The sequence below is a fragment of the Rattus norvegicus genome, chromosome 7 (genome assembly GCF_021556685.1).
Source record: "Rattus norvegicus strain SHRSP/BbbUtx chromosome 7, alternate assembly SHRSP_T2T, whole genome shotgun sequence".
In the NCBI taxonomy this organism is placed as follows: Eukaryota; Metazoa; Chordata; class Mammalia; order Rodentia; family Muridae; genus Rattus; species Rattus norvegicus.
The window spans coordinates 130,096,776-130,121,727 of NC_141540.1; the positions used below are offsets into that span (position 1 = coordinate 130,096,776).

General features: G+C 51.6%; 2 protein-coding genes across 2 annotated transcripts; one reads left to right on the forward strand and one right to left on the reverse strand.

Moving 5' to 3' along the window:
• Window positions 1-3,016: 3,016 nt before the first annotated feature.
• Window positions 3,017-13,257, forward strand: Mapk8ip2 (mitogen-activated protein kinase 8 interacting protein 2). Its single transcript, NM_001100720.3, is given in 12 exon segments — window positions 3,017-3,804; window positions 4,678-4,783; window positions 6,011-6,289; window positions 6,406-6,505; window positions 6,620-7,867; window positions 8,247-8,322; window positions 8,458-8,630; window positions 8,721-8,830; window positions 9,564-9,671; window positions 9,836-9,906; window positions 10,206-10,304; window positions 10,478-13,257. Coding segments are annotated over 12 exon segments (2,508 nt in total). The 5' UTR covers window positions 3,017-3,739; the 3' UTR covers window positions 10,551-13,257.
• A 6,370-nt stretch (window positions 13,258-19,627) lies between these two features.
• Window positions 19,628-23,628, reverse strand: Arsa (arylsulfatase A). Its single transcript, NM_001034933.3, is given in 8 exon segments — window positions 19,628-21,031; window positions 21,132-21,234; window positions 21,437-21,564; window positions 21,657-21,781; window positions 22,078-22,247; window positions 22,321-22,539; window positions 22,650-22,890; window positions 23,021-23,628. Coding segments are annotated over 8 exon segments (1,524 nt in total). The 5' UTR covers window positions 23,239-23,628; the 3' UTR covers window positions 19,628-20,711.
• Between the last annotated feature and the right edge of the window lie 1,324 nt (window positions 23,629-24,952).

Here is a 24,952-nt window from a genome sequence, read left to right on the forward strand (position 1 = left end):
CTTTTACATAGACCTAAGAAACATGTCTTTGAACAACAAATACGTATTTCTAGTTGTGATGGTTAGTCTTGTCGACAGACTCTAGAACTGCCTAGGAGAGGGGCCTCAGGCATACCTGTGGGGGATTGTCTTCTTAACTGTGGGTGAGGCCAGGGGTATGTGCATGGGATACTGATCTGAGTGGGTTCATTCCTCTCTTCTTCCACACTGTGGAGTCGATATGGCCAGATGCTTCAAGTTCTTGCTGCCTGCACTGCCTTGCCATGGTGGACTGTAATCTGAGAGTCTGTGTTAAGTAAACCCCCCTCCTTTTTATTTGCTTTTTTGCTTTTGTTGGGAAGTTTGTCACAGCGATCAAGGTTGGAATTCTGTGTGGACAACCAGACTTGGACATGGTCTAGCCTCCCTCCCCCCCGCATCTCCAAACCCAGGTTTTCATCAGTGGAGACAGGCCTGGGGTGGTCAAGAGGGCAGACCTTTGAAGGAAAATTTCCCTGCTCTCACAAAGCAACTTAAAAACTGAGATATTTACTGTAATTGTGAGAGGTGGAGAAACTGAGCTGGACCTGAACAGGAACGTGACCCTTCCAGGCAAGGACCCAACAGCTGTTCTCTGAGTAGCTCTTCCCCAGGCACCAAGTGACCTGCAGACTGCAGAAGTGGCAAAAGCCTACAAGTTCACCAGCGTGTGAACTGAAGCCCAAGAAAATCAAGGGATCATATCTTTAAAAAATTACTAAATGCCTATGGTTTGGGAAGCTAGCTCAGTCAGTGAAGTGCTTGCCTCATAAGCACCAATGGGAGTGCTGGAAGAAAAGAAGGAGTGGAGCAAAGACCATCTTTTTCTGCTTGCATTTTTTTTTTGAGTCAAGAGGTTCACTATGTAATCCAGGCTGGCCTCGACACTGAGCTTCTCCTGCCTCAGCATAGTGAGTGCTGGAATCACAGGCGTGCACCACCATAGTTGGCTCCGAGACAGTATTTAATGAGATAATGGGGAAGTATACTTTTAGGAGGTAATGGTTGTCAGATTTTTTTTTCATTAATGAAATAGAGATTCGTGTAATTAAGATCAGTGAGCCTCAGGCAGAGAAGACATGTTAAATAAACCTACACAAAGATACACCGGACTGAAGCCTCAGAACACCAGCAATGGAAATGGTCTATGTGCAGCTGAAGCAGAAAGAGATGTGCCAATGTGTTGCAGTAGAAATGGATGTTAAGGCAAAAGGAAAAGTTAACATTAAAACAGTGAGGTTGGAAAACACTGAGTATGATATCTAAAAGGGCTCTGAGCCAATGTCAGCAGGTCAGGAGCCTCTCCCAAAATCTGCTCTGGTAAGGAAGGTGTGCAAGTCACCGCTGCCCTTTCATACATTATTTGTCTTGTGTGTGTGTGTGTGTGTGTGTGTGTGTGTGTGTGGTGTGTGCATGGTTTATGTGTGTGTATGTGTGTGTGCATGGTTTGTGTGTATGTGTGTGTTGTGTGTGTGTGGTATGTGTGTGTGTGTATGTGTGGTGTGGTATGTGTGTGTGTATGTGTGGTGTGGTGTGTTGTGTGTGTGTTGTGTGGTATGTGTGATGTGTGATATGTGTGGTGTGGTGTGTTGTGTGTGTGTGGTGTGTGGTATGTGCGTGTGGTGTATGGTATGTATGTGTTGTGTGTGTGTGTTGTGTATGGTGTGTGTGTTGTGTGTGTATTGTGTATGGTGTATGTGTGGTGTGTGGTGTGGTGTGGTGTGTGTGTGTGTGTGTGTGTGTGTGTGTGTGTGTGTGTGTAGGAGTCCCACTATGGAGTCCTGACTGGCTGGCCTTGAACTCACTGTGGAGTCTAAGCTAGCCTCAGACTTACAGAGACCCAACTGCTTCTGCTTCCTGTATGCCAGGATTAAAGACACATGCCTCCATGCCTGACTGCTGCACCTTTGAAGCATGACTATTGAGTGATCGTTATTAAATCATTGTGCGTGGTGTGTGAGTGTGTGTGTGTGTGTGTGTGTGTGTGTGTGTGTCACAGCGCCTTTATTCAGATGGAGAAACTGGGTTCTGGTGCACTGAACAGTTGCCTTATGTCCAGAACGTTTGTGGCTAAATGAAGATGAGTATTCACTCTCAGATCCTAAGTCTGGAGAATCCGTGCTCTTGGAACCAAAGAGAAACTCCACAGGAGAAGTGGGAGGTAACCCCTCCCCAGATTGTTCATGCTTTGGGGATCTGGATGTGATCATCTGGTAAGAGGGAGGCTTGTGTGGGGTGTGGAAGTTATAGTCTGAGATGAGTTTAGATTGTACAATTCCAGTGCATCCTGAGAAAGCCTGGAGACTTCTTGGAGAAGTCACACTTGGCCATTCAGAAATTAAGAAGCTGGTTCATGGGGCTGGGGATTTAGCTCAGTGGTAGAGCGCTTACCTAGGAAGCGCAAGGCCCTGGGTTCGATCCCCAGCTCCGAAAAAAAGAACCAAAAAAAAAAAAAAAAGAAGCTGGTTCATCAGGGCACCCCACCTGACTCTCTGAGCCCCTTGTGCTCTGTGACTTCCAGCCTTAACACTCTGGTGTCTCGTTCTTCCTTCAAAACTAATTCCAGTGTGAGGTCCTCTAACTTGTCCAACATAACTTTGATCCTTTCTCTCACTTCACAGTTGGCTCCATTTCTGCCCTTTCTCTCCGCACAGAACTCCGTAGTAAGCCCATGCTTCAGCTTGGAGGTTTTCCATACCTAGAACAGAGCCAAGAGCATAGGTGGCCCCAAGAAACAGCAGTTCGGTTGAATGAACACAGCCTCAACTTTCTGGTGCCCACCACTATCTTTGTCCAGGTTCTTCAGTCTGTACCACACAGAGAAAGTTCAGCGTTGGCCTCTGGGTTCTGGACTCTGATTCCAGATCTATTCACATCCTTTAAGACAGAGTCACTGTCCTGGTCCCATTAGCACTGTCAGGATAATGACTTCTCTAGCTGGAGTCAGCAAATCTTAAGTTTCTTTTGGCTCCATCAGCACCCAGTGGAGAACAGCTCCGACAAGGTCTGATCAGCACCCTGGAGTGGACAGCTCCCTCGGCCACCGGTTAGGCGGTCTAACGGTTTAGGAGGTCTAGCGGGTTAGTAGGTCTGGTGGGTTAGGAGGTCTGAGGGGCTTCCTGACCAACTCTGCTTTTCGAATTTACCGGGCATGAATGCTGTTCCTAAGTCCTCGCCCATCACCCCACATGAGCCGTCCACCTCCCAGAAGCACTGCACACCGCCGTAACTAGAGGCGCACAGACCCGGGCCGCCTTGGTCCTGGCTCCTGGGTCTACCGCACCCATTCCCCCCCGCATCTCTTCGGCTCCTGCAGAAACCTTTGGTCTACCAGCGCCTCTGCTTCCACCTATCCCTTCTCGCCAGTTCGTCGCCTAGAACCACGCAAGCCGCACGCCAGCTTTCCCGACCAGAATCTCACCACCACCACTACCACCGCTACCACCACCACCTCGCATCCCGCATCCCACCCCCCCCCTCGGCTCGACCCCCATTCCTCCGCCCCCACCTCAGGCCCCGCCCTGCGCCACTCCCTCCCCTCACCCCTGCGGCGCGGCTCGCTGCCGCGGTGTCCTGGCAGGGCGCTGAGGTGTGTCGCCGACGGGTGTCGCAGGGCGTGTCACGAGGTGAGTGGGGAGACAGAGGCCGCGAGCCTGAGCACCAAGGGCGCGCGGTGCTCCTCACCCCTCCCCCTCACTGCCGGCCCGCGGTTCCTGGGAAGATGGCGGATCGCGCGGAGATGTTTTCTCTCTCAACCTTTCACTCGCTGTCGCCTCCGGGCTGCAGGTACGCATTCATTCGGCGGGGCTCATCTTCACGTAGGTCTCTTCGGCCTGCCACCCCACCCCATCGACTTCAACTACCCAGGCCGGGGCGCCTCCTTGGTTTGCAGGCCTCTGCCTGATGCTCCCATCCCCCATCCTAGGCTCCGGGTCCCTCCGTGTTTGCTCCTTGTCGCGCAGACCCGATGGCACCCATTCCTCCCCCACCCCTCCCCAAACACAGACACATATTCACTTTTCCAGTTGGGCCACGGAACCGCACCCAGTCAAGGCCGATGACCTAGCAAGGGTGGGGTCTCTGGATTGACCCTTTGAGGGATTTTAGGCAGGGTGCTCAACACCTACTCCGTTCCTGGCAGTGTCCTTTTGGCCTTGTTGTGTCTCCTTCCATAGAGGCTAGGGCCTGTCCCCCAGCCCCCCAGGACGGCAGAGAGTGAAATCAAGCTTGAAGCTCTGGGGGTGAGATGGAGAAGTTGGGATTGGAGGGGGCTGGATCTTTGGATGTAGGCCTGTTCTGTAGGAGTGGGTGGGGACACAAGCAGAACAGCTGGACCCCTCCCTCTCCTGTTGTAGCCATTACCCCTCCCCCTGTGGGTTCAAGGTGTCTCCCCTGAGGCTGAAGCTGTGGCCCACAGGGGCTGGGAGCTGAGCTGAAAAGGAGTGGGAGGGGTTTGTGGACCGATGCCTCCTCTGGGCTCATTTGCAGTGGTGGAGGAGGGGACCCAGGGGAGAGCAGTGCCTGGGGTCAAAATGACGTGGCTTTAGCATATGAGTGGAGGGCCCTGGGAGCTGGACATTTCCCACCAATGTCCTCAGGATCAGCTGTCAGGTCAGGAGCCCAGGACAGGTGACTCTCTGACCCCCGCACCCTCTTCAGGCCTCCCCAGGACATAAGCCTGGAAGAATTTGATGATGAAGACCTATCTGAGATCACGGACGACTGTGGCCTGGGCCTTAGCTACGACTCCGACCACTGCGAGAAGGTGGGGAAAAGGGCTGGGTGTGTAGGGTCTGAGTAAGGAGAGGTTCACAGAGGCTCAGTTTCCCAAGCATTCTTGTGGGTTTAGGAGTCTCGAGTTCAGCTTCCATGTAAAAATTCCTCTGCTCTTGCTGATAGCCCCTTGGTGTTGGTCTTCTTTCCTAACACACTGTTGGCCAATCAGAGGGCCTTCTCTGGCAGATCTCCCCAGCGTAGTGCCACAAGAGGAGGTGTGGGCCTTTGCTTGGGTGCTTCTGTCCTAAGATCACTCACCACGAAGATCTAAACCCTCCAGTTTCTACCAAAACTCAACCTCTGTGGCCTTGTCCAATCTCATCTCCCTCTAAAATCTTTCCCCTTCAAACCCTCCGCTAATACATGTTTCCATTTCCATTCGTTTTGAGGAAATGCCACGTGTCAAGTGCGGGGGGGCTTACAGGCATTGAGAGCACAGCCAGATAGCAGCCTCACCCCACCCCAACTTTCAGTTTAGCGGGCGCGGAGGGGCAAATAGAAGTGAGAGATGGTGCTCACCCATATGCCAGTGGCCCCGTTCCAACTGGACACAAAGCATGATGGGGGGAGAGCGGGGGAGGGAACCCAATCAGACTGAGGGAATCAGGAAGACTTTCCAGAGGAAATGTCAGTCTTAGAACCCCCAAGGTTAGCAGGAATCAGGCAGATGGGGTTAGGTAGGAGGATGTGGAAGAGAGGAATTGCTGGCAGAAGGTCTGGCTATGCCAAAGACCCTGAGTTTGGTACAGATTTGGTGAATCATCAGAGTGAAGGCTTTCCACACTGATGTATTCATCTGTTACTTACTGATGATGTTCCCACGGGTGAGTACCCCAGTGTACAGTGTGGACATGACCTGTTCTGGTGGTCTTACAGTTTGATGCGTAAGCCACAAACTGTGAATTAAAAAAATGCGAGGAAGGCAGCAGACCAACAGGGTAGATATGATGGGGTTTGGGGAGGGGGCGAATAAAGCTGGGAGGTTAGTTGAGGTTATTGTGAAATGTCTCAGACTCTGGGCCCTTCCCAGAAGTGTGGTTAATATGTCTCTTAAGCAGATTTTTTTTCTATATCAAACAAACCTCGATCTGTTGATGGGGTACAGTGAACTGGAAGGAACTCTCCAGTTTCCTGCTTCCCCGCCTTTTCTAGTGCCTGGGACTCCAGGTGATTGATGTACTCTGGCCCATCCCTGTCTTGTTCCTCCTTCCTGCAGGACAGTCTCTCCCTGGGTCGCTCAGAGCAGCCGCACCCTATCTGTTCCTTCCAAGATGATTTCCAGGAGTTTGAGATGATCGATGACAATGAGGAAGAGGAAGATGAGGAGGAGGAGGAAGAGGAGGAAGAGGAGGAAGATGGAGACGGGGACGGCAGAGCAGGGGGAGGATCTGGTTCACAGGAACTTTCTGGAGAATCCCTTATTCCCTCTCCTTCCATAGAGGAGTCCCACAAGCTCCGACCCACCACCCTCCACCTGACTACACTTGGAGCCCAGGTGAGCCTCCTGAGACACACAGTACTAGAGCTGAGTTCGGGGCCACTGTAGCGGGTCCTTTCTTCTCCTTATTGACGGAGTGGTCCTCAGCTATACCGATTTGTCCTCCTACCTAGGACTCCCTCAACAACAACAGCAATGGAGGCTTTACCTCTGCGCCCCCATCTTCCTGGCAGGAAACAGTGCTGCGTTCACCAGTCCAGGAGCCCCTTAAAGGTGAGGGATGGAGGCAGTTAGGAGCCCAGCGGAAGAGGGAGGGGGGGAGGGATGGCTGGTTGCTTGAAGGAGGCCTGCTTTCTGGAGGCAGTAACCCAACTCTCTGCCCTGCAGAGCTACCAGCCCCTCTCTTACCAGCAGAAGAGGAGCACCATGAGGTACAGTCCCTTGCACGCCCTGGTTGTGACTGTGAAGGGAACCAGCCGCCAGAGCCACCAGCATCAGGTGGGGCTTCCCCTTCCTCGGATCCTGGTATCGAGGCTGACTTGAGAAGCCACTCTAGTGGAGGCCATGAAGGTCGGCGAAGCAGCCAGGAGCTCTCATCACCAGGCTCGGACTCTGAGGAGGCAGGCGGCGCACGCCTAGGGCGCATGATCTCTTCCATTTCTGAGACGGAGCTGGAGCTGAGCAGTGACAGTGGCAGCAGCAGCGGCCGCTCCTCACACCTCACCAACTCTATCGAGGAGGCTTCGTCCCCAGCCTCAGAGCCTGAACCTGAGCCCGAGCCCGAGCCACTACATGAACCTCCCCGCCGCCCTGCCTTCCTGCCTGTGGGCCAGGACGACACCAACAGCGAGTATGAGTCCGGCTCTGAGTCTGAGCCTGATCTGAGTGAGGATGCTGACTCGCCCTGGCTACTCAGCAACCTGGTGAGCCGCATGATCTCCGAGGGCTCCTCGCCTATTCGTTGCCCTGGCCAGTGCTTGTCTCCTCCTGCACCACGCCCGCCAGAAGAGGCTGCATCCCAGGCCAACCCGGTACCCCAGGACTGCCCAGACCCTGAGGCAGTAGCAGGGCCCCACGTGGAGTTAGTGGACATGGACACCCTTTGCGGGCCACCTCCGCCGGCCCCTGCAGCACCTCGGCTTGGTCCAGCGCAGTCTGGGCCCTGCCTTTTCCTTAGTAACCCAACACGTGATACCATCACCCCACTTTGGGCCCCACCTGGACGCACTGCTCGCCCTGGCCGCTCCTGCTCTGCTGCCTGCTCGGAGGAGGAGGAGGAGGATGAGGAAGAGGACGAGGAGGATGAGGAGGATGCTGAGGACAGCGTGATTCCCCCTGGCTCCAGGACTACAGGCTCTACTGCGCCGCTGGATGCCTCGCTGGTGTACGATGCGGTTAAATACACACTAGTGGTGGATGAGCACACGCAGCTAGAGCTGGTGAGCCTGCGGCGCTGTGCAGGCCTGGACAACGACAGTGAAGAGGACAGCAGCTGCGAGGCCAGTGAGGAAGAGGCGGGAGCTACGTTACTAGGCAGTGACCAGGTGCCAGAAGACGCCTCTCCTGACAGCCCCGACCTCACCTTCTCCAAGAAGTTCCTCAATGTCTTTGTCAACAGCACATCTCGATCTTCCAGTGAGTGGGAAGTGGGGAGATGTGTGGAGGCCCTAGAGGGAGAAGTGCCATCCTGGCCCCAGCCCCTATCTGGTCCCCCGAAGTATCCAGGGGGTCTTTTTTTTCAGGGGGTCTTAAATTCTTGACCAGTTGGTCAAGGCTGGACCATTCTTTTTTTTTTTTTTTTCTTTCTTTCTTTCTTAGAACAATAGGCAATGTTCATCTCCAAGTGGCAGGGAGTCAGCCCGTAGTGGGTTACCCTTTCCTTCTTCCTTGACTTAGGATGTCCAAACAGTTTGTTGCAGGGAGGGGGTTTGGCTCCAGCCCAAGGCCAGGCCTTTCAGTTTCTTTCTCTATGGCACTGCTGATTCTCCCCATCACTGTCTCTCTTGTCTCTCAGGCACCGAGTCCTTCGGTCTTTTTTCCTGTGTGGTCAATGGAGAAGAGAGAGAGCAGACACACCGGGCTGTCTTCAGGTACATTACCCTCCCTCAGCCCCACCCCAGGCCCAGTCTGTAGACTCCTTAGGACACTAAGGAGTGTGACTAAGGAGTGTGTATGTGACTTATCTCGGCCAGTGTGGTCTCAGTCAACCTCTCCCCTGCCCTCAGGTTCATCCCTCGACATCCAGATGAACTAGAGTTAGATGTGGACGACCCGGTGTTGGTGGAAGCCGAAGAGGACGACTTTTGGTTCCGTGGCTTCAACATGCGCACCGGCGAGCGTGGAGTGTTCCCTGCCTTCTACGCCCATGCAGTACCTGGTCCTGCCAAGGACCTGCTGGGTAAGATCCCACCCTCCAGAGAAAGCTTGCCACCACAGACTTCCCCCATATCACCCTCTGACCATGTGACTTCCTCTCCCAACCCTCCAGGGAGCAAGCGGAGCCCTTGCTGGGTGGATCGCTTCGATGTGCAGTTCTTGGGCTCTGTGGAGGTACCATGTCACCAGGGCAATGGTATCTTGTGTGCAGCCATGCAAAAGGTCAGTGTGGAGATGGCGTCAGGCACAGGCTGGAGGCCCACTTGAATGTCACTCCAGTCTCACAGGGTGGCACAGCTCCCGTGGTTCTAAGCCTTCTTGAAGGGAGATGTTATATATAGGGCTGGCTCTCAGGCCTGATTCAGAGGCCCAGTCAGAAAAACTCAGAGCAGAGCAAAGCACCTGTCTCTCTTACCTCTGGGTCTATTGGTCAGTTCAAGCAAATCTTTCCCCTCTCTGCTGATTCCTCCTCCCGTAAGCCATCAACCTTCTGTCTGAAATTAAAGTCAATGCTCATGCCCCCTTCCCTGGGAATCCCTGAGACAATTATCAGTACCTGCTGATCTGCCATGCAAAACTGAGCCTGATGTGCCCTGGGTGGCAGGACAGACCATCTATATCAAAGAACTCCAGCCAGGTTATGGAGATCAGGCAGTGAGGTGGCTGGAAGTGTGGGCAGAATAAGTTCTTGGCACCTGAACCAAGAGAAGCTGTTGGAACAGAAGGGAGGCCAGGTACATAGTGATGACTGACTTGTTCTGAGGGCAAAGATAGCCAAGGTCATCCTTTTGTTCTTCCAGAATTGTCTCTGGGGCCTTAGGTGACAAGAGTACGAAGACAATCTAAAATGAACAGAGGCTTGGAAAGAGAGAGAGAGAGAGAGAGAGAGAGAGAGCACCCATGATGAGGTCCTCAAGGCCCCCTTCCCCACCATCTTCTCTGACTTCTCCCTCAGATTGCCACAGCCCGGAAACTAACGGTCCACCTGCGCCCTCCTGCCTCTTGTGACCTTGAGATCTCTCTGCGGGGGGTCAAGCTGAGTCTGAGTGGAGGAGGACCTGAGGTGGGGAATGTGACAGACTGGGGACCAGAGGGAGGCTTGAAGGTGGTGGTGGTGGGGTAGTTTCAAGCCAAGGAAAACTGTGGGGCGGGGGCATCAAGGAGGCATGGAGTGGGAGTGGTCACGGCTCTCCCTAGCCAATCAGGGACGACTCTGCTCACCTCTAGTTCCAGCGTTGCAGCCACTTTTTCCAGATGAAGAACATCTCCTTCTGTGGCTGTCATCCCCGAAACAGCTGGTAAGAACCTGTTCCCTCTGTCTGTTATTCCTTCAAAGGCTATTGGTCAGTGCACGTACCTCAGAGAGCTATTATTATGAAATGTGTGAATGAATATGAATGCTTAAGGCGGGGCCTTAATAATACTTATAAATAATACCTGTTAGGTGGGGGATAGTAGATCTGACTAGCCGCAGTTGGGGGTGGAGTAGGGTCTGGAGTCTCAAGCTACTCGTCTGGGTAACAGTTGCTATTAGTATTACCGGGGTGCCCAAGGCTAGGCCAGTGCTCTGACACCCACTTTGTCAATGTCCCCACAGCTATTTTGGCTTCATTACCAAACACCCGCTGCTAAGCCGCTTTGCCTGCCACGTCTTTGTGTCCCAGGAGTCTATGAGGCCAGTGGCAAGGAGCGTGGGGTGAGTAGGAAGGTGGAGCAGGGGCCCAGGAGGACACAGGGCATGGAAAGGCTCGGGTGCATGACAGGGCGGGGCGTGACTGGCGGTTGCTAGAAAGGGTGCTGTGTGGACACAGTTGCTACTCAAGACTCGGGAGAGCACTGAGCTAAGCACTGCCGTCTCCCTCTTTGCAGCCGGGCCTTCCTGGAGTACTACCAGGAGCACCTGGCATTCGCCTGCCCCACAGAAGATATCTACCTGGAGTAGCACTCGCCTCCCTCAGCTCCCATCCACACAGCTCTGAGTATCTCAAGGCCCGCCATGGCTTGAGCAAGGACCGGATCGGGGACATTTGGAACCTTACCTTGTAGGAGTCTCTGGGCTGGGAACTTTTCTCCTTTATCCCCAGGTCATGGCTTTCGGGAGCTGTTGGGGAGAGGAGCCTCAGCAGCCATACTTTTCTTCCGATGCATCTTTTTCCTCTCTCGTCCCGTTCTTCCGACTGCCTTTCCTCTGTCTCTCGCCCCTTTCTGTGCCTGTAGACCTAGCTCTTTGCTCTCTCTTTTGGAGTTAGAACCTGAGGGAGGGGAGTAGGCTCAAGGTAACCGATGAAGTCAGGTTTCCCCGGTGTTCCCTCCTGCCCTTCTCTTGTGATTTATAAATGAATTTTAATTTTTATAGTGAATCTCAAGGGATCATCCCACCTTTGATCACAGGAAGGGATCCTAGCCCCCAACTCACAAGGAGCTCGGGAAGGAGGGGGAGGGGCTTCCAAGAGAACCTTAGGGTGACTAGGTGGTTCTTGATGCTCACCCAAAGCCCCCAATGCTGCTAGGAGGAGGGCACCCCCCAAAGGGTGCTCCCCACAGGTCATCTGCTTTTGCCGCTGCTAACACCCCTGCAGTCCAGCCAGTGAGTATCTGCCCTGCGTGCGCCACCTGCTGTGTACGTGGGCCCCGCCCACGGCATCAATAAACTCTGCTTGGTGTGACCCTGGCTGTTTTTAAGGTGGTGCCCAGGTGGGGTCCAGGTCTCAGGTGCTGCCTGTGGTTATGAAAAGGGAGGACCCAGGGTGAAGGGGTAACGGGAGGGGTCTTCAGTGCTTCCTGAAGTCCTGTTGAGGGCGGATCACTGCATGCTATGCTAGAGCCCTGCTGAAGGTGTTGTCTGGAGGTGCTCACAGGATTTACTCCGAACGCACTTGATTTCCGGCAGAGATAGCCCAGGTCTGAAAGTACTGGCCACGGACGCTGTGTCTTTCCCATGTGAGGTATGGGGAGAGTTGTGGCTCAGATCGTGGTGGTAGTGGTGATGATGGTGGTGGGGTGTATGTGTGTGCGCGCGTGTGTGTGTATGCCACGAACAACTTGAGAAATAATGTCTTTGGGTCTCACAAATTGGTATTTTTTCAAAGTCTTACACAGTAAGCCAGCAGAAAATAAGTAACTTAAAAACAAAGCAAAAACAAAAAACTGTGCCTGTAGGGGACTTTAGATCCTCACCAAGATTCTTTCCTGGGGCCCCCGAATGACTGGAACCTCGGGGGAATGATCCTTTGACAGTAGGTGGCCCCTGACCCTAGGCAGCACCACAGAAAGAGAACAGGTGATGGCTGTGAGTCACACAGTGAACAAAGGAATGATTTGACAGTTTGCTACATAAAAATAAAAAACATCTTCTTAGCCTGGTGTGGTAGCACACATTTAACAGAAGAACATTGGAGGCTGAGACAGGATGGCTGTGACCTTAAGGCCAACCTAGGCTCTATGATGTGATCCTCCCCCTCCCACTCCAGAATAGTAACTATAAAAATCATCTTTACTTAAAGGTCTCTTCAGTGTGCCAACAAACAAAAATATTCACGATATGTGCGAATATCAGGGACGAAGACCAGTTGCTGTGGAGTTGTCATTTTTTAGCTCATGTGCCAGGGACATCCCAAGTGTCCAGAAGAATCTGTAAATATCTTTCTGCTACTTAGCAGAGGCCGGAAAGAGGCAGGCAGCCACTTGGGGGCAGCATGAAACCCGCACCCCTGTGCTGGGTGGTGGAGGCATGGCCTCCAGGCCTACACAGCTCAGCAGCAGAGACCGCCCCACCTCCAGATACGTATCCTTTCTGCCCTGTGTCCCTTCCAGGGCCCAGGCTTCCTCCCCTGACCCTCTCTGTCTCTTTGGCTTTTCAGATGGTTAGCATTTTTCCTCCTGCCTGGCAATTAGGACAGCTGTGGGACATGCTTGGTGGCCTTTCCTTGCTGCTTTCTTCCTACCTCTCTGGTTGCCCCACAAGCCCTGTCCTGTCCTTACTGGCTTCAAGGCAGGCAAGCATAGGGAATAGCTTAGTAACTTGGGACTCCACTTAGTCTGGGCTACACCCCTCTTCTGGCATCCTTACCTGCATGCACATGCACATAACACCCCTCTCCAGTGTGCCTAGCAAACCTGTTGGCAACCTAGGACTCCCACCTGCACTGAGATGCACAAGATTCCACTCTGGAAAGTGGGATGAGTTTCTCTTCCTCTTAAGGATTTACTACACTTTAGATCTTATTCAGTCATATTGCAGTTATGTCCAGAATCAGAACAGGGAGACTGGCTTGGTGTGAACTGGACTGGGGTGCATTGTGCATTAAGGCAAAATGTTCTGTAGGCAAACTTTTAGGGGAGAATTCCCTATTTACCACTTTACACCTATGAGTAGTTGGACGTGCATATGATTAAAACAAGATGCGTTACGGGAAGAGACCTGTGCACTGGACGGAGGGCTTCTGTATTCCAAGCCTGCCCCTCAAAATAGAGAACCACCCAAACTCTGCCAACAGTGTCTCCTCCTTCCTCTGCTCTCCATAGAAGAAGCCTCCAGGCATCAACCTGGAGTCCGTGCGCATCTTCACTCATACGGCCCCGGTCACTCGTGATATCATAGTTGACCTGTACTATCGCTTTGCTTTGAATAAAACTAACCTGGCTCATGAGGTGTGTGCTTATTTGAGTTTCTCACGTCAGATGCCAAGAGCCTGACCAGCCTGGACCAAGACCACGGGCTTTACACCTCCCATGGAAATGACCACGAGGGTAGATGTGTACTGTTGCACATTAACTCCCAGCTCCAGTTAACAGTCCAGTCGCTCCCACAGAGTCAAACAAGTGGTCACTGGGCCAGGGCTGAGAACCCGAGTCTGCCTAGGGGACACCACACACACTTGGAACTAAAGTCTGAATTTACAAGAGATTTTCCCCCCACCCACTATATCCATGTATGTTCTGTGTTTTTTTCTTCTTCTTCTTCTCAATTACCTGAACCTCGGGGCTGAGGATAAACCGGATTCCTCTTGCCACCCTCACCTCCACCTTGTCACCCTTCAGTTTGTCTATTGTCTCCACCCACTTGACGGATCAAATTTCCTCGATTTTCCTCCACTTTTGTACAAAAATGAAACAAACAAACCAAAAGAAAAGAAAAGAGAAAGCTCAGCTTCCTGGGTAGATCTCTGTCCTTAAATGCTGCAGCAATTCCTTCAAGATCTCAGCCTGGTCTACCCACACTCCTCTCCAGCTCCCCCCCACCCCCTACTACCAGCGTTCTGGGAACACCTGCTGCCAGGCCCTCTTGTTGCCAGGCAACCATCCCCCTGGGCATTAGGAGCCCTGAGCCTTGGGTCACCTGCTTATTTCTTTGTTGCTGCAATACCCTAGGTCCTCCAGACAATGTAGTACCTGGCTTGACGCAAAAGCCTCAGAGCTCTGTGAAATACTAACTCTGTCTTAGGGTTTCACTGCTGTGAGCAGACACTGTGACCAAGGCAACTCTTATACAGACAACATGGGCTGGCTTACAGGTTCAGAGGTTCAGACCATTATCATCAAGGTGGAAGCATGGCAGCATGCAGGCAGGCATGGTGCAGGAGGAGCTGAGTTCTACATCTTCATCTGAAGGCTGCTAAGAGAAGACTGGCTTCCAGGCAGCTAGGATGAGGGTCTTGAAGCCTACCGCCACAGTGACACACCTCCTCCAACATGGCCACACCTCCTCCAACATGGCCAGACCTCCTCTAACATGGCCACACCTCCTCCAACATGGCCACACCTCCTCTAACATGGCCACACCTCCTCCAACAAGGTCACGCCTCCTAATAGTGCCACTGCCTGGGCTGAGCACATACAAACCATCACACTCTGGTATTACTTGTGGAAACCTAGCTCAAGAGAAGCACCCTAAATACAAAGTTTTCAACAAAGCACAAGATATGTTGATTTATATCCTCACTTAAATTACTGAAGGTAGGCTAGATCGTGGCTTACGGTGGAATGGGTGCCTCCCTGCACGAAGCCTTGGGTTCAGCTCCTAGCAACACACAAATGGAAACAGCAAAACAAACAAACAAAGCATTATCAAACAATTAACTACTGAGCAACAGGATTTACTAAAGTGAGGTATATTTACACAATTGGAATATTAAGACGATATGAAAAATATGCTTGTAAATGTTTTTAATAAAATCATGTAATAGTAAGAGAAATATGGAGAACTATACATAGTATGTTAGAGATTATGAGTTGAAAACTACCGAGAAGAAACTTTAAAAATTAACAGTTGCAGCCAAGGGAAAGGCTGAAAACCTACATTGATTTCACTTATCAAAAATTTTAAGCTGGACAGTGGTGGCACACACCTTCAATTCCAGCACTCAGGAGGCAGAGGCAGGTGGATCTCAGTTCAAGGCCAGCCTTGTCTACAAAGTGAATTTCAGGACGGACAAGGCTATGAAGAGAAACCCTGTCTTGAAAAAAAAATTCCTTTTAGAGATTAGTGGACTGGATAGTAATGAAGGAAGTCCAAGCAGAAACTCAAGGCAGGAACTGATGAGGACTGTGGAGGGATGCTACTTACTGTCTTGCTCCTCTGCTTTCTTATACAACCCAGGGCTACCTGCTCAGGGTGGCACTGTCTACCTCTGTGGGCTGGGCACACATCAAGCATTAACCAAGAAAATGCACACAGACTTGCCTACAGGCCAAGCTGGTGGAAGCATTTTCTCAATTGAGATTCCCTCTTCCCAAGTGACTCTAACTTGTGTCAAGTTGATAAAAACCTAGCCAGGACAACCTCCCCTCCTCTTCTACCATGGAATATTAGGACCTATCTTTTGAGAGCCTTTTTTTGGTAATTCTTCTTTTTTTAAAGATTTATTTATTTATAAGTACACTGTAGCTGTCTTCAGACATACCAGAAGAGGGCATCAGATCTCATTACAGATGGTTATGAGCCACCATATGGTTGCTGGGATTTGATCTCAGGACCTTTGGAAGAGCAGTCAGTGCTCTTAACTGCTGAGCCATCTCACCAGCCCCTCTTTTGAGTGTCTTATTTCATGCAGGTAATTGGAACTGCTCTGATTTTGAGGAGGGAATGGCCGTGTCTTGCCTGGAGGACAGAGCCTTACACCAGCTCACACTGGGGTGCTCTCAGGTAAGGCTTGTTCAATTCAGATTACTAGAAAAGGAGGTCATACTGCCCACATATGGCTCCTTCCTCAGGAGGGTCCTTCTTCTAAGATAAGGTAGCAGGTCCCTAAGGCCTTTGTTCCTCCATTCTGAAAATGGCACTTAACTCCGAACCTTCTGTTAATATTGTCCCACCGTGCTTGGCTCCTCTAATCTCTTTTATCAGGCATAGTGGTTCAATACTAACAAAAAGTTAAGCATTTGCGGGGAGTAGGGGGCCAGGGTGTGAGTATTTAATTTCCTCCCGTGTCAACTAATATTCTATGACCACAACCAACCAGTAGAAATGTCTAAAAGGGAATTTGTTGGGAGGATATTGAGGTCAAAGAAATGAAGAGCAAAAGCCAGGAAAAAGGGTTTGGCCTTCTGAGGGATTGGTGGGTACTATCTAGCCATGCTAGGGGACAGTCGAAGTGTGGAGTAGAGATACACTTTCTGCAATAGGCTGAAGTGCACAGTGGGAATCAGGAGCTCTCAAGGTGGGCAGGCTCTGGATACTCAATGGCTGATGTACTTCTTGGTCCATTTTGTTGCAGTGTGTGCAGAGTTGGGAGGGCTGTGGAATCATGAATCTAATCACTTCTGAATTTCCCATCCGTCCTGGGCCTGGGAGTGTAGCAGCTTGGAGGACCCTAAAGTCTCTCTCCCTTATGTTCATTTCTTCTGAGGAGGCTCTCTCCTAGGAGTGCACTTACAAGACTGCTTCATGAGTGGTTGATATATGATCTAGCAGCATATATTAACAGAAAGTTAAGCATTTGCTGGGAGTAGGAGACCAGGACAACCTCTCCTCCTCTTCTACTATGGAATATTAGGACCTATCCTTGACTACCAAGTAGTACCTTGGCCCCTCATGTATCATCCATACACTTTTCATCCCACAGAAAGTCAGAGGGAGGCTGGAGGTACACAAATACACGTACTCTTCCTTCGTTACTGATGGGTAGACAGGGCCTTTTGACTCCTAAAGGGAGTGAGTGTTCATGGTGACCCAAGGGTTAGTGCTGAATGAAACCACAGGGGTTAAATATTTTAACATCATAAAGAATAAGGTTTGGGTATGGCAGGACTGTGTTTTCAGACTAAGGTTACTGAGTATCTGACTGGTCTGATGATACATTGTTACTCGCAAAAGTATTCAGTTCTAGGAGTACTAACGGACTGGGCCACCCATCCCAAAAACGCCCATTATAAAGGGTGAGTAGAGGGGCTGGGGATTTAGCTCAGTGGCAGAGCGCTTACCTAGGAAGTGCAAGGCCCTGGGTTTGGTCCCCAGCTCCGAAAAAAAGAACCAAAAAAAAAAAATAATAAAGGGTGAGTAGAGAAGGATTTTATCACTTGTAGTCATGTTGCCCAGAGCAAAGGGTTTCTATAATCTTGGGGCAGTCTTCAGGAGGCTAACGGGACCTTGAAACGGGCAATGAATGGGACAGGGGTTGAGAATTTACATAACCGAGAGGAGAGATGATCTTGGTCAGGTCATTATTTCAGTTTTTGTTCTGTAAGGGATTCTGGAGACGTGACCACTGTTACTACTTGAGGAGAACAATTTGGTTTCCAAAAGATTCTCCAGTACAACCTTGCCATCAGAGGTAGTCGCTCTCATTTGAGGGGTGATCTATCTTGCAAGGCTTAACCATTGTTTGGGGGATGGTTTGAATCCCTTGATGTAAGGTCGTCTAGCAAGCAGTTCTAATCAGTCCTGTCATTCCAGTACACAGTAACGGAGGAAGACATTGACTCAGGAAGGAAAAAAGTTAAAGGTAAAAAAATAGAGCCAGAGAAGGACAAAACGGAGTTAGCCCAGTGACTTGTGACCTCTTTGAAAATCACTTTTGAAAGTTAAGAACATTCAGAAGAGGCAAATTGAATGAAACATTCCATGAAACCTTCCCTTCTGCTCCCCCTTCTGGTCACTGGGGGAAATGCATGGGAAAGGACAGTTTGGGCTCCTAAGTTATTGGCTCCCCGGACCCCCATGCCTCCCTCAGCATAGAAATGATAAAGATGTCCTTTGATGGCACCTTCAGAACTGCACAGAAAACATGGTGAAATCAGAATATTGCTAGGACAGAATCTAGGAGCCATTCATAGCTGAGGCATGTATGAATGAATGTGTGTCTATATTCAAGGGCATGTGTGTTTGTGTGCATGTGCCTGTGTCATCCATGTGTGAAAGTATCTGTATGCACGCATCTATATAAACATCCATGTGATGCCTGTGTGAATGTGTGCACACATGAAGCACATGTGTGTACATAGGTATGCCTGTGTATTTGTGTGGGCACATGCAAATACACACATGTGCCTATGTGAGAATATGTTGCAGTAGACTGAAATGATGAGACACGAGCACTTATGCATGCATCATTGCAAAGACACATTGGCAGCTAAACTGTCTGGCCAACTCCTACCCCATGATTACGCTCTCAAATGACCAAGAGTATTGCTTCGAAGGACTGCTACATATTATATTAAAGTGTAATTCACAGAACAATATAAAAATATGGAACTCCTGAGTGTATAGATTGACTGTCTTATTCACACACGTGCTTCATGTTACCCCTATTCAGATTGTAGCATCCTCGGGTTTCCTATTGTCTGTCTAGGCAGTACCCACCCACTGTGCTCTATAAGATCCCATGGTTTCTTCAGCACTGAAGTTTTCTGTGCACCCCACATCCCTATGCTAACCTCATTTCTAGCCTTTGAAGACACCTTGCTCCAGCACTACAGTGTAAGTGAATATGATGGGGTCAGCATTAAAATACACCCTACGCCAGTGAAAGAATGGGTCAGAAGCTCTTCCCGAAGGTTGTGCGCAGGTGCTGGTATTTACTGGTTTTGATAGAGGACTGGTTGTTCTGTGTGTGTTGTCGTTGTTTTTAGATGTGACATATTGGTAATCCATCTGTTTCCGTTCTATTTTCACCTTGAACTGAGGTATCAATCATCTCGGACCAGTCCTCCGCTTAGACAAGTGATGGAGGAGCTCTTAAAGCCCACACCGTTTCCTGCTGGATAGCCCCAAAGAAACATCTACCCGTGTGCAGAGCCTGAGACACAGCAGACCTCGGAGTGTGCTCAGTGGAGTTTCTCAACCAGATAAGGGGTATGGAAGAGATTTATGGGAATTGGAGATGTGGGGGACCCCAAGCAAACATCTGGTACCACAAGGCGTTCCCTCCCCTCAAAGTGGTTGTCATGTACTCTACTTGGGCCTGGTTTCTGCCAGGCTACATAAGCTGCAGGAGACAAACAGCTCACCACAGAAACATCAACAGGCAAGATTTACTTTTTAGATTTGACGCCCTCCAGGCAGGCAGCTGCTCACGCTGGTTTAATAATTGCATGATTCCATCGGGGGACCAGCAACACTGCTAACATTAGGTATTCACCCAGATTGCCCCAACCTTTCTCTTGTTACAAGTTTAACCTTGGAACTCCTTGGTACCTGCCACTCCTGGACCAATTACTGTAATGTCACCAGCTCAGACTGGTCACCACACTAAAGGAGAGAGGCTGTGTGCTTGCCCTCCAGAAGTCTGCCCCCCACTGAAAAAGGACAAAAATAGCTTGCTAGAGATATTGACACACTCTGAGGTTACTGTTCTAATGTGACCAATACACCCGAGACGTAATATGTATCTGAACATGGCGGCACACTGTACATGGAAACACAGTAGGCAGTCAAAAGTTCCTTTCTATAGAGGCTAACATCTGAGGCAGAATATTGCCAGTAGAGAGATCACCCAAGCCACCTTGCATTGGGCCCAAGGAAAGGGTGGGTTACTGAGGGAGTTTGGAATTTGAACATTGTGGACTCCAACCCAATAGGCTTTTTTTTTTTTACATTTATTATTACTGTTGCTTGCGTGTGTGATGTATGTAAGTTGAGACGTGTGGGCCACAGAGCATATGCGGAGGTCAGGACACAATTTGGGGGATCTGGTTCTCTTCCTATCTCGTTGGGGCGGGTCTCTCTTATATCTACTGTGCTGTATATGCTAGGGTAGCCGGTCTGCAAGATTCTGGACAATTCTCCTGCCTTTTTCCTGTCTCCCCCGAGAATGCTGGGGTTAGAGATGTGGCTTTTTCATATGCGCTTCTGGGGATTGGACTCAAGTTGCCAGGTTTACACGGTAAGCACTTTCCCCCAGAGTCATCTTACTGGTCCCTGATAGGTGTTTTTAAAAGATTACTTTGTAGACAATGTTTTTTCTTTTTTGGTAGAGGGTTAGATAGGACTGGGGGAGCTGAAGGACGCACAAAAGAGAAATGCGGAATTTGGGAGAAAGGAAAACCCCGTGAGGCGGTCTCAGGAGCTGCTAATGGTCCTTCCTGGAATCTCACAGGGTCCTCAGTTCCTTAACTCTACCTGGAATCATCAGTTTATTACCTAACTCCAGAAGACTGATTTCTTTAAGAACCACGGTGGCCAGGTCCAGGGCCTCTAACAGTGCTTCTTGAGGAAAACCTGTCTTCCAGAGGCATGGCATCTTTAGGGTCTTTCTGCCCTCGCCACCCCTCCCTCACAGTTCCTGGTACTTGAAACTCACTACCAGTTTCTGTGAATGGACATGCTCACGCCTCAGTGACGTGGTCCATGGACACGTGCAGATCATCAGGGTGGAACACGTTTCAGTTCCTGGATGCCTGGGTTCAAAACCTAGTTCAAGCTCTCGTGGACAGGTCCACGAGATTCCCTACGCTTCAACGTCCTTGTTTGTAGCACAGCAGAATAGCACTGACTTCAGAGTTACCACAAGGACTAGATGAATTAGCACGCCCGCAAGTCTCAGCTGATGTTATTACATTACCAGATACAAACTACACACTTGCCCCTGTCCCTCTGGTGAACCGTTACACGCTCAGGACAGGGCCAGGGGTCCTGGGCTACCCTTGAGGGATTTCTCCAGTCCCCTCAGGAGTGGGAGTCTGGGCAGTGGCAGCAGACTGGGTGGGGAGTGCAGCTCGGCTGACAGCAGATCTGAAGGGCAGGGTCCTCACCCTTGGCTATCTGGCTGGGGCTGAAGGTCATAGCTGCATCATACTCGGCCTTGAGCAGCTCAATGTGCTTCAAAGCCTGGAGAGCTTCTGGAGAGACCTCCTCTGTACTATCCAAAAGATTGTAGTTCTCACCAGGGTCCTTAGACAAGTCGTAGAGCAGTGGGGGCTCGTGAGCTGTCAGACGGTTGGCGGCATGACAGGCAGGATCTGGAGTGGTGTCACTGTGGGCGGAGCCTGGGGAGGGGTCAGCTTTTTACACAAGAAAGGGCAGAGGGCAGAGCAGCTGGGGGTCAGCAGAGTTAGGGAGGGGAAGGCAGGAAGAGAAGCAAGTTACCCTGGGTAAAGAAATGAGCCTTGTACTTCCCATTCCGAACCGCGAAGACTCCATGGATCTCGTCTGGGAACGGTGGGTAGAAGAAGACAGAATTCCGTGGGCTCTGAGGAAAAAGTCAGGAGAGACGTCTAAAAGCTCTGTGCAATGCCCTGGTTGTGGATCCCGCTTTGGCCCACCCAGGATCCCGAGAGGTGACACTCAGAGGCCACCCATCAAAGGAGACTCTCCGGCACTGGTCAGACTCATACCTAAAGGAGGACCAGTATAGGGTGGAGGAGTTGGTGTCAAGGGATCATTGGCCCTACCTTGCCTGTGCCTAGCAGCAAGGGGCTGATGTCAACACCATCCAAGGTGATATTGGGCAGCGGAGCCCCGGTCAGTGCTGCCAGGGTGGGCAGCAGGTCCAGAGAGCTGGCCAGCTCGTGGGTGACACCTGTGGACGGATGGCTGTTTGGCCACTCAGTTCACCATCCAGGCTGGGGAGATGGAGCTGAGGGTCTACAAAAAGAGGGCCAGAGGACTGACCAGGAGTAATGTGACCTGGCCAGTAGACCAAGGCGGGTTCCCGGACGCCACCTTCAAAAGTTGTTCCTTTTCCACATCTCAAGAGGCCGGAGCAGCCGCCATCGGACATACGCATCAATTCAGGACTGGGACACACAAGGAAGTCATCAGTAGCGAGAGACTCAGGGGCCTGACCCACTGCTAGTAATCACTAGCCTGGTATTTTAAAGTATACAATCTTGCCTATTCTCTCCCTTCCCTACCTAGACCAGTAACTGTGTACCTGTGGCACCCAGTGGATGTGACCCCATGGGTCACCATAACGTGGCTAGCATACTCTCTTGAGCCTTTTATACCAGTCTTCAACAAGCAGCTAGGATGGATGGACCCTAGAGTCCTGGTCTGTGATAGAGAAGTGAGTACCCCTGGCTCTGGCTCCTACCCGTTATCTGCAGTGAAGATGACCAGTGTCTCTCCCAGCAGACCTAGGTCCCCCACAGCTGTCATCAAGGCCCCCACAGCTCCATCCAGCTCCATCAAGGAGTCCCCAAAGGGCCCACGGCCTGAGCGCTTGGTGAAGCTCTGTCCACTGAACTGAGGGTAGTGGGTGTGCTGGAGGCAGAGATTGGAGTCAGCACTGGGTACAGGTCTCGGGCAGCCAGGGGGCAGGGCCAGGGTCACTCACGTGGGAAGCGTAGTACAGGAAGAATGGTCGGCCCTGGCGCTGGGCATCCGCCATGAGGTCTCGGGAGAAAGACACATACCGGGCCTCTAGTCCAGGCAGCCAAGGGGGCTGGGCCTCCACAGTCAGGTTGGCCAGCAGTGGGATGGGAACTAGGCCTTGGTCACAGCCACCACTGCAGGTGATGTCTGGTGGGAAGCAGGTCAGGTTCTGACAGGGACCCTGGGGAGAGCAGAGAGCAGTTCCTGTGAGGGAGAGGTCTGGGTCTGGGTCAGGGTTCAGTTGGTATGAGGGCTTGGGGGGAGGCAGCGGAGGGCCCAGGCGGTTTGTACCTGGTCATGGGAATATGGGATGCCCAGGAATCGATGGAAGCCCTGATGTGGGGGCAGGAAGGCCCCCTCTGGCCCTACTCCAAGATGCCACTTGCCAGCCATCCCTGTTAGATAGCCTCGAGCAGCCAGGACTTCGGCCAACGTCACCTCCTCCAAGGGCAGGCCCCCTTGGGAACTGGGCCCCAGAACTCCAGGGTACATGCCTGATCGAACTGGGAGCCGGCCAGTCAGGAGGGCAGCCCTGGAGTAGAAGCCACATATTCCACAGTCTGTGAGTCCCACAGGGAGGAGCACAGGGAGAATGGTGGACATACCCACAGAGTGAAATGGGATGGGCCTGGGGAGGGAAGGGGAAAAGGTCCCTCACTCACCGAGACGGAGTGCACAGAGACACAGGCACATAGAAATCTGTGAACCGTAGTCCCCCTGCAGCCAACTGATCCAAGTTGGGGGTGGTAGAACTGGGGTGCCCATAGGAGCCGAGGTCCCCATAGCCCAGGTCATCAGCAAAGATCAGCATGATGTTAGGTGGGCTAGCAGTGCTCAGGCCTGCAGCCAATGCCAAAACGAGGGTCCCCAGGGCCCCCATGGCAGGGATACAGACAGGCCTGTGTCCTCAGACCCTTGGTAGGGAAGGCAGGGCGATTCCAGCAGGCTCGTTCCCTGAGCGCCCAGGCCAGCCCCCACCTGAGGCCCTGGACCCGAGCCCTCCTCCTCCCCTGAGCTCCCAGACCCAAATACTCCGTCTGTCTGTAGGTCCACTTTCTGAAGCTCCAGCGAATCTGTCAGAACTCGGAAGTGGGTGGACTGGGGTGTAGCTCCACAGAGCCCCTAAGGTCCAGGGCTTCTTTAACTTCTCGCGCGGGGATCTGACCCTGTTCACCCAGAGGTGCCAGCACAGACTTGGGATCAGGAGTAGGCGTCACTTCACATTGACCCGGGAGGCTCCGGCGCCATGGGACGAGGGCGGTTCGGAACTGAGAAGGAACTGGTCGTAGACAGCGTCGGTCTCAGGCCGTCTGGGATTCGCCCGCGGTCACGTGACACTTGGCAGCCGGAGAAGGGCGGGCTCTGGGATGGGGCGGTATGGAGCCGGGGCTAGGTGGAGCTGGGACGGGGCGGGGCGAGGCGGGGCGGAGCTGGGGAGCCGAGCCCCTCGTGTTTGTGCGCCTAGGAGACCCTTCCGGGGTGGGGCTGCTGCGGACCGCGGACCCGGGCGGGGCAGGGTGAGGCTGGAGATTGCTCACGCGCTCCGGACCCTCATCTGCGCCGGTTAGGGTGTCCCGTGCTGGGCTTGGTAACCTTACGCTCTTTGCTCCTGCGCGGTAGGCTCGGCTACTGGACTGCCTAGCTGTGCACCACTTCAATTATCTGGCTCTCCTGCTGTGTCGCGCTTAATGCTTGTCTGGAGTTCCTCTAGCGAATGGTGGTTTGTTTGTCTCATTTCCTCTGATGAGACACTTGAGGGATCCTTGCTGGAAAGACCTCAGCATCCGCCTTCTGAATGAGCGAAGCAAAGAGAAAAACCATGGAGTCTGACTGAAACAAATCAGAAAGACAAATCGGATTGGTTGCTGGCTTTTTGCTCACACCCACCTTTGGTGCATTTTTGTGAAACACAATCTATCAAATTCTTTAAAAGCCCTTTCCCTTCAACACGCCTATCTGGCATTTAAGGTTGAGTGTGTGTGTGTGTGTGTGTGTGTGTGTGTGTGTGTGTGTACCTGTGGTGTTAGAGCTGGGGCGTGTGGCTGTGGGGTTTGAGTTAGCGTGTGTGTCCATGGTGTTAGAGGTAGTGTGTGTGTGTGTGTGTGTGTGTGTGTGTGTGTCTATCTGGTGTTGGAGAGGGGTTGTTGGGTTCCTGTGTGGTATGACTTAGGGCACATTAGTATTGAGGAACTAATGGGAAATAACATGACTTGTTTCTAATTCTTCATTTATACATTCTTGAATTTAACCATTTTTTGGCTCACCAGTTTTAACTGTCAAGGGAGAATAACATATCCCTCAGAGGGTGGATGGGTGGGTTCTTAGTGTACTTTAACATCTAAAGGTCCCTGTGGTAACTGGACTTCCCAGATCGCCCCGCCCCCAAAAGCCCCGGACCGGAGTCACTTTTCCGGAGCAAGTCTCTTCCAGGGTATTTCCTTGCAGGTGGCTGTTCCTAGGGAAGTATCTTGTCCAGATTCTTGGCCTTTGATTCCTCCACAAGATGGAGTGGCCCTCTAAGATCTCTGGCATCAAGATGGTCATGACCTGAGCGCCCAGGAAGGGAAGACGCTGGAGCCAGGGGGAAGATACAC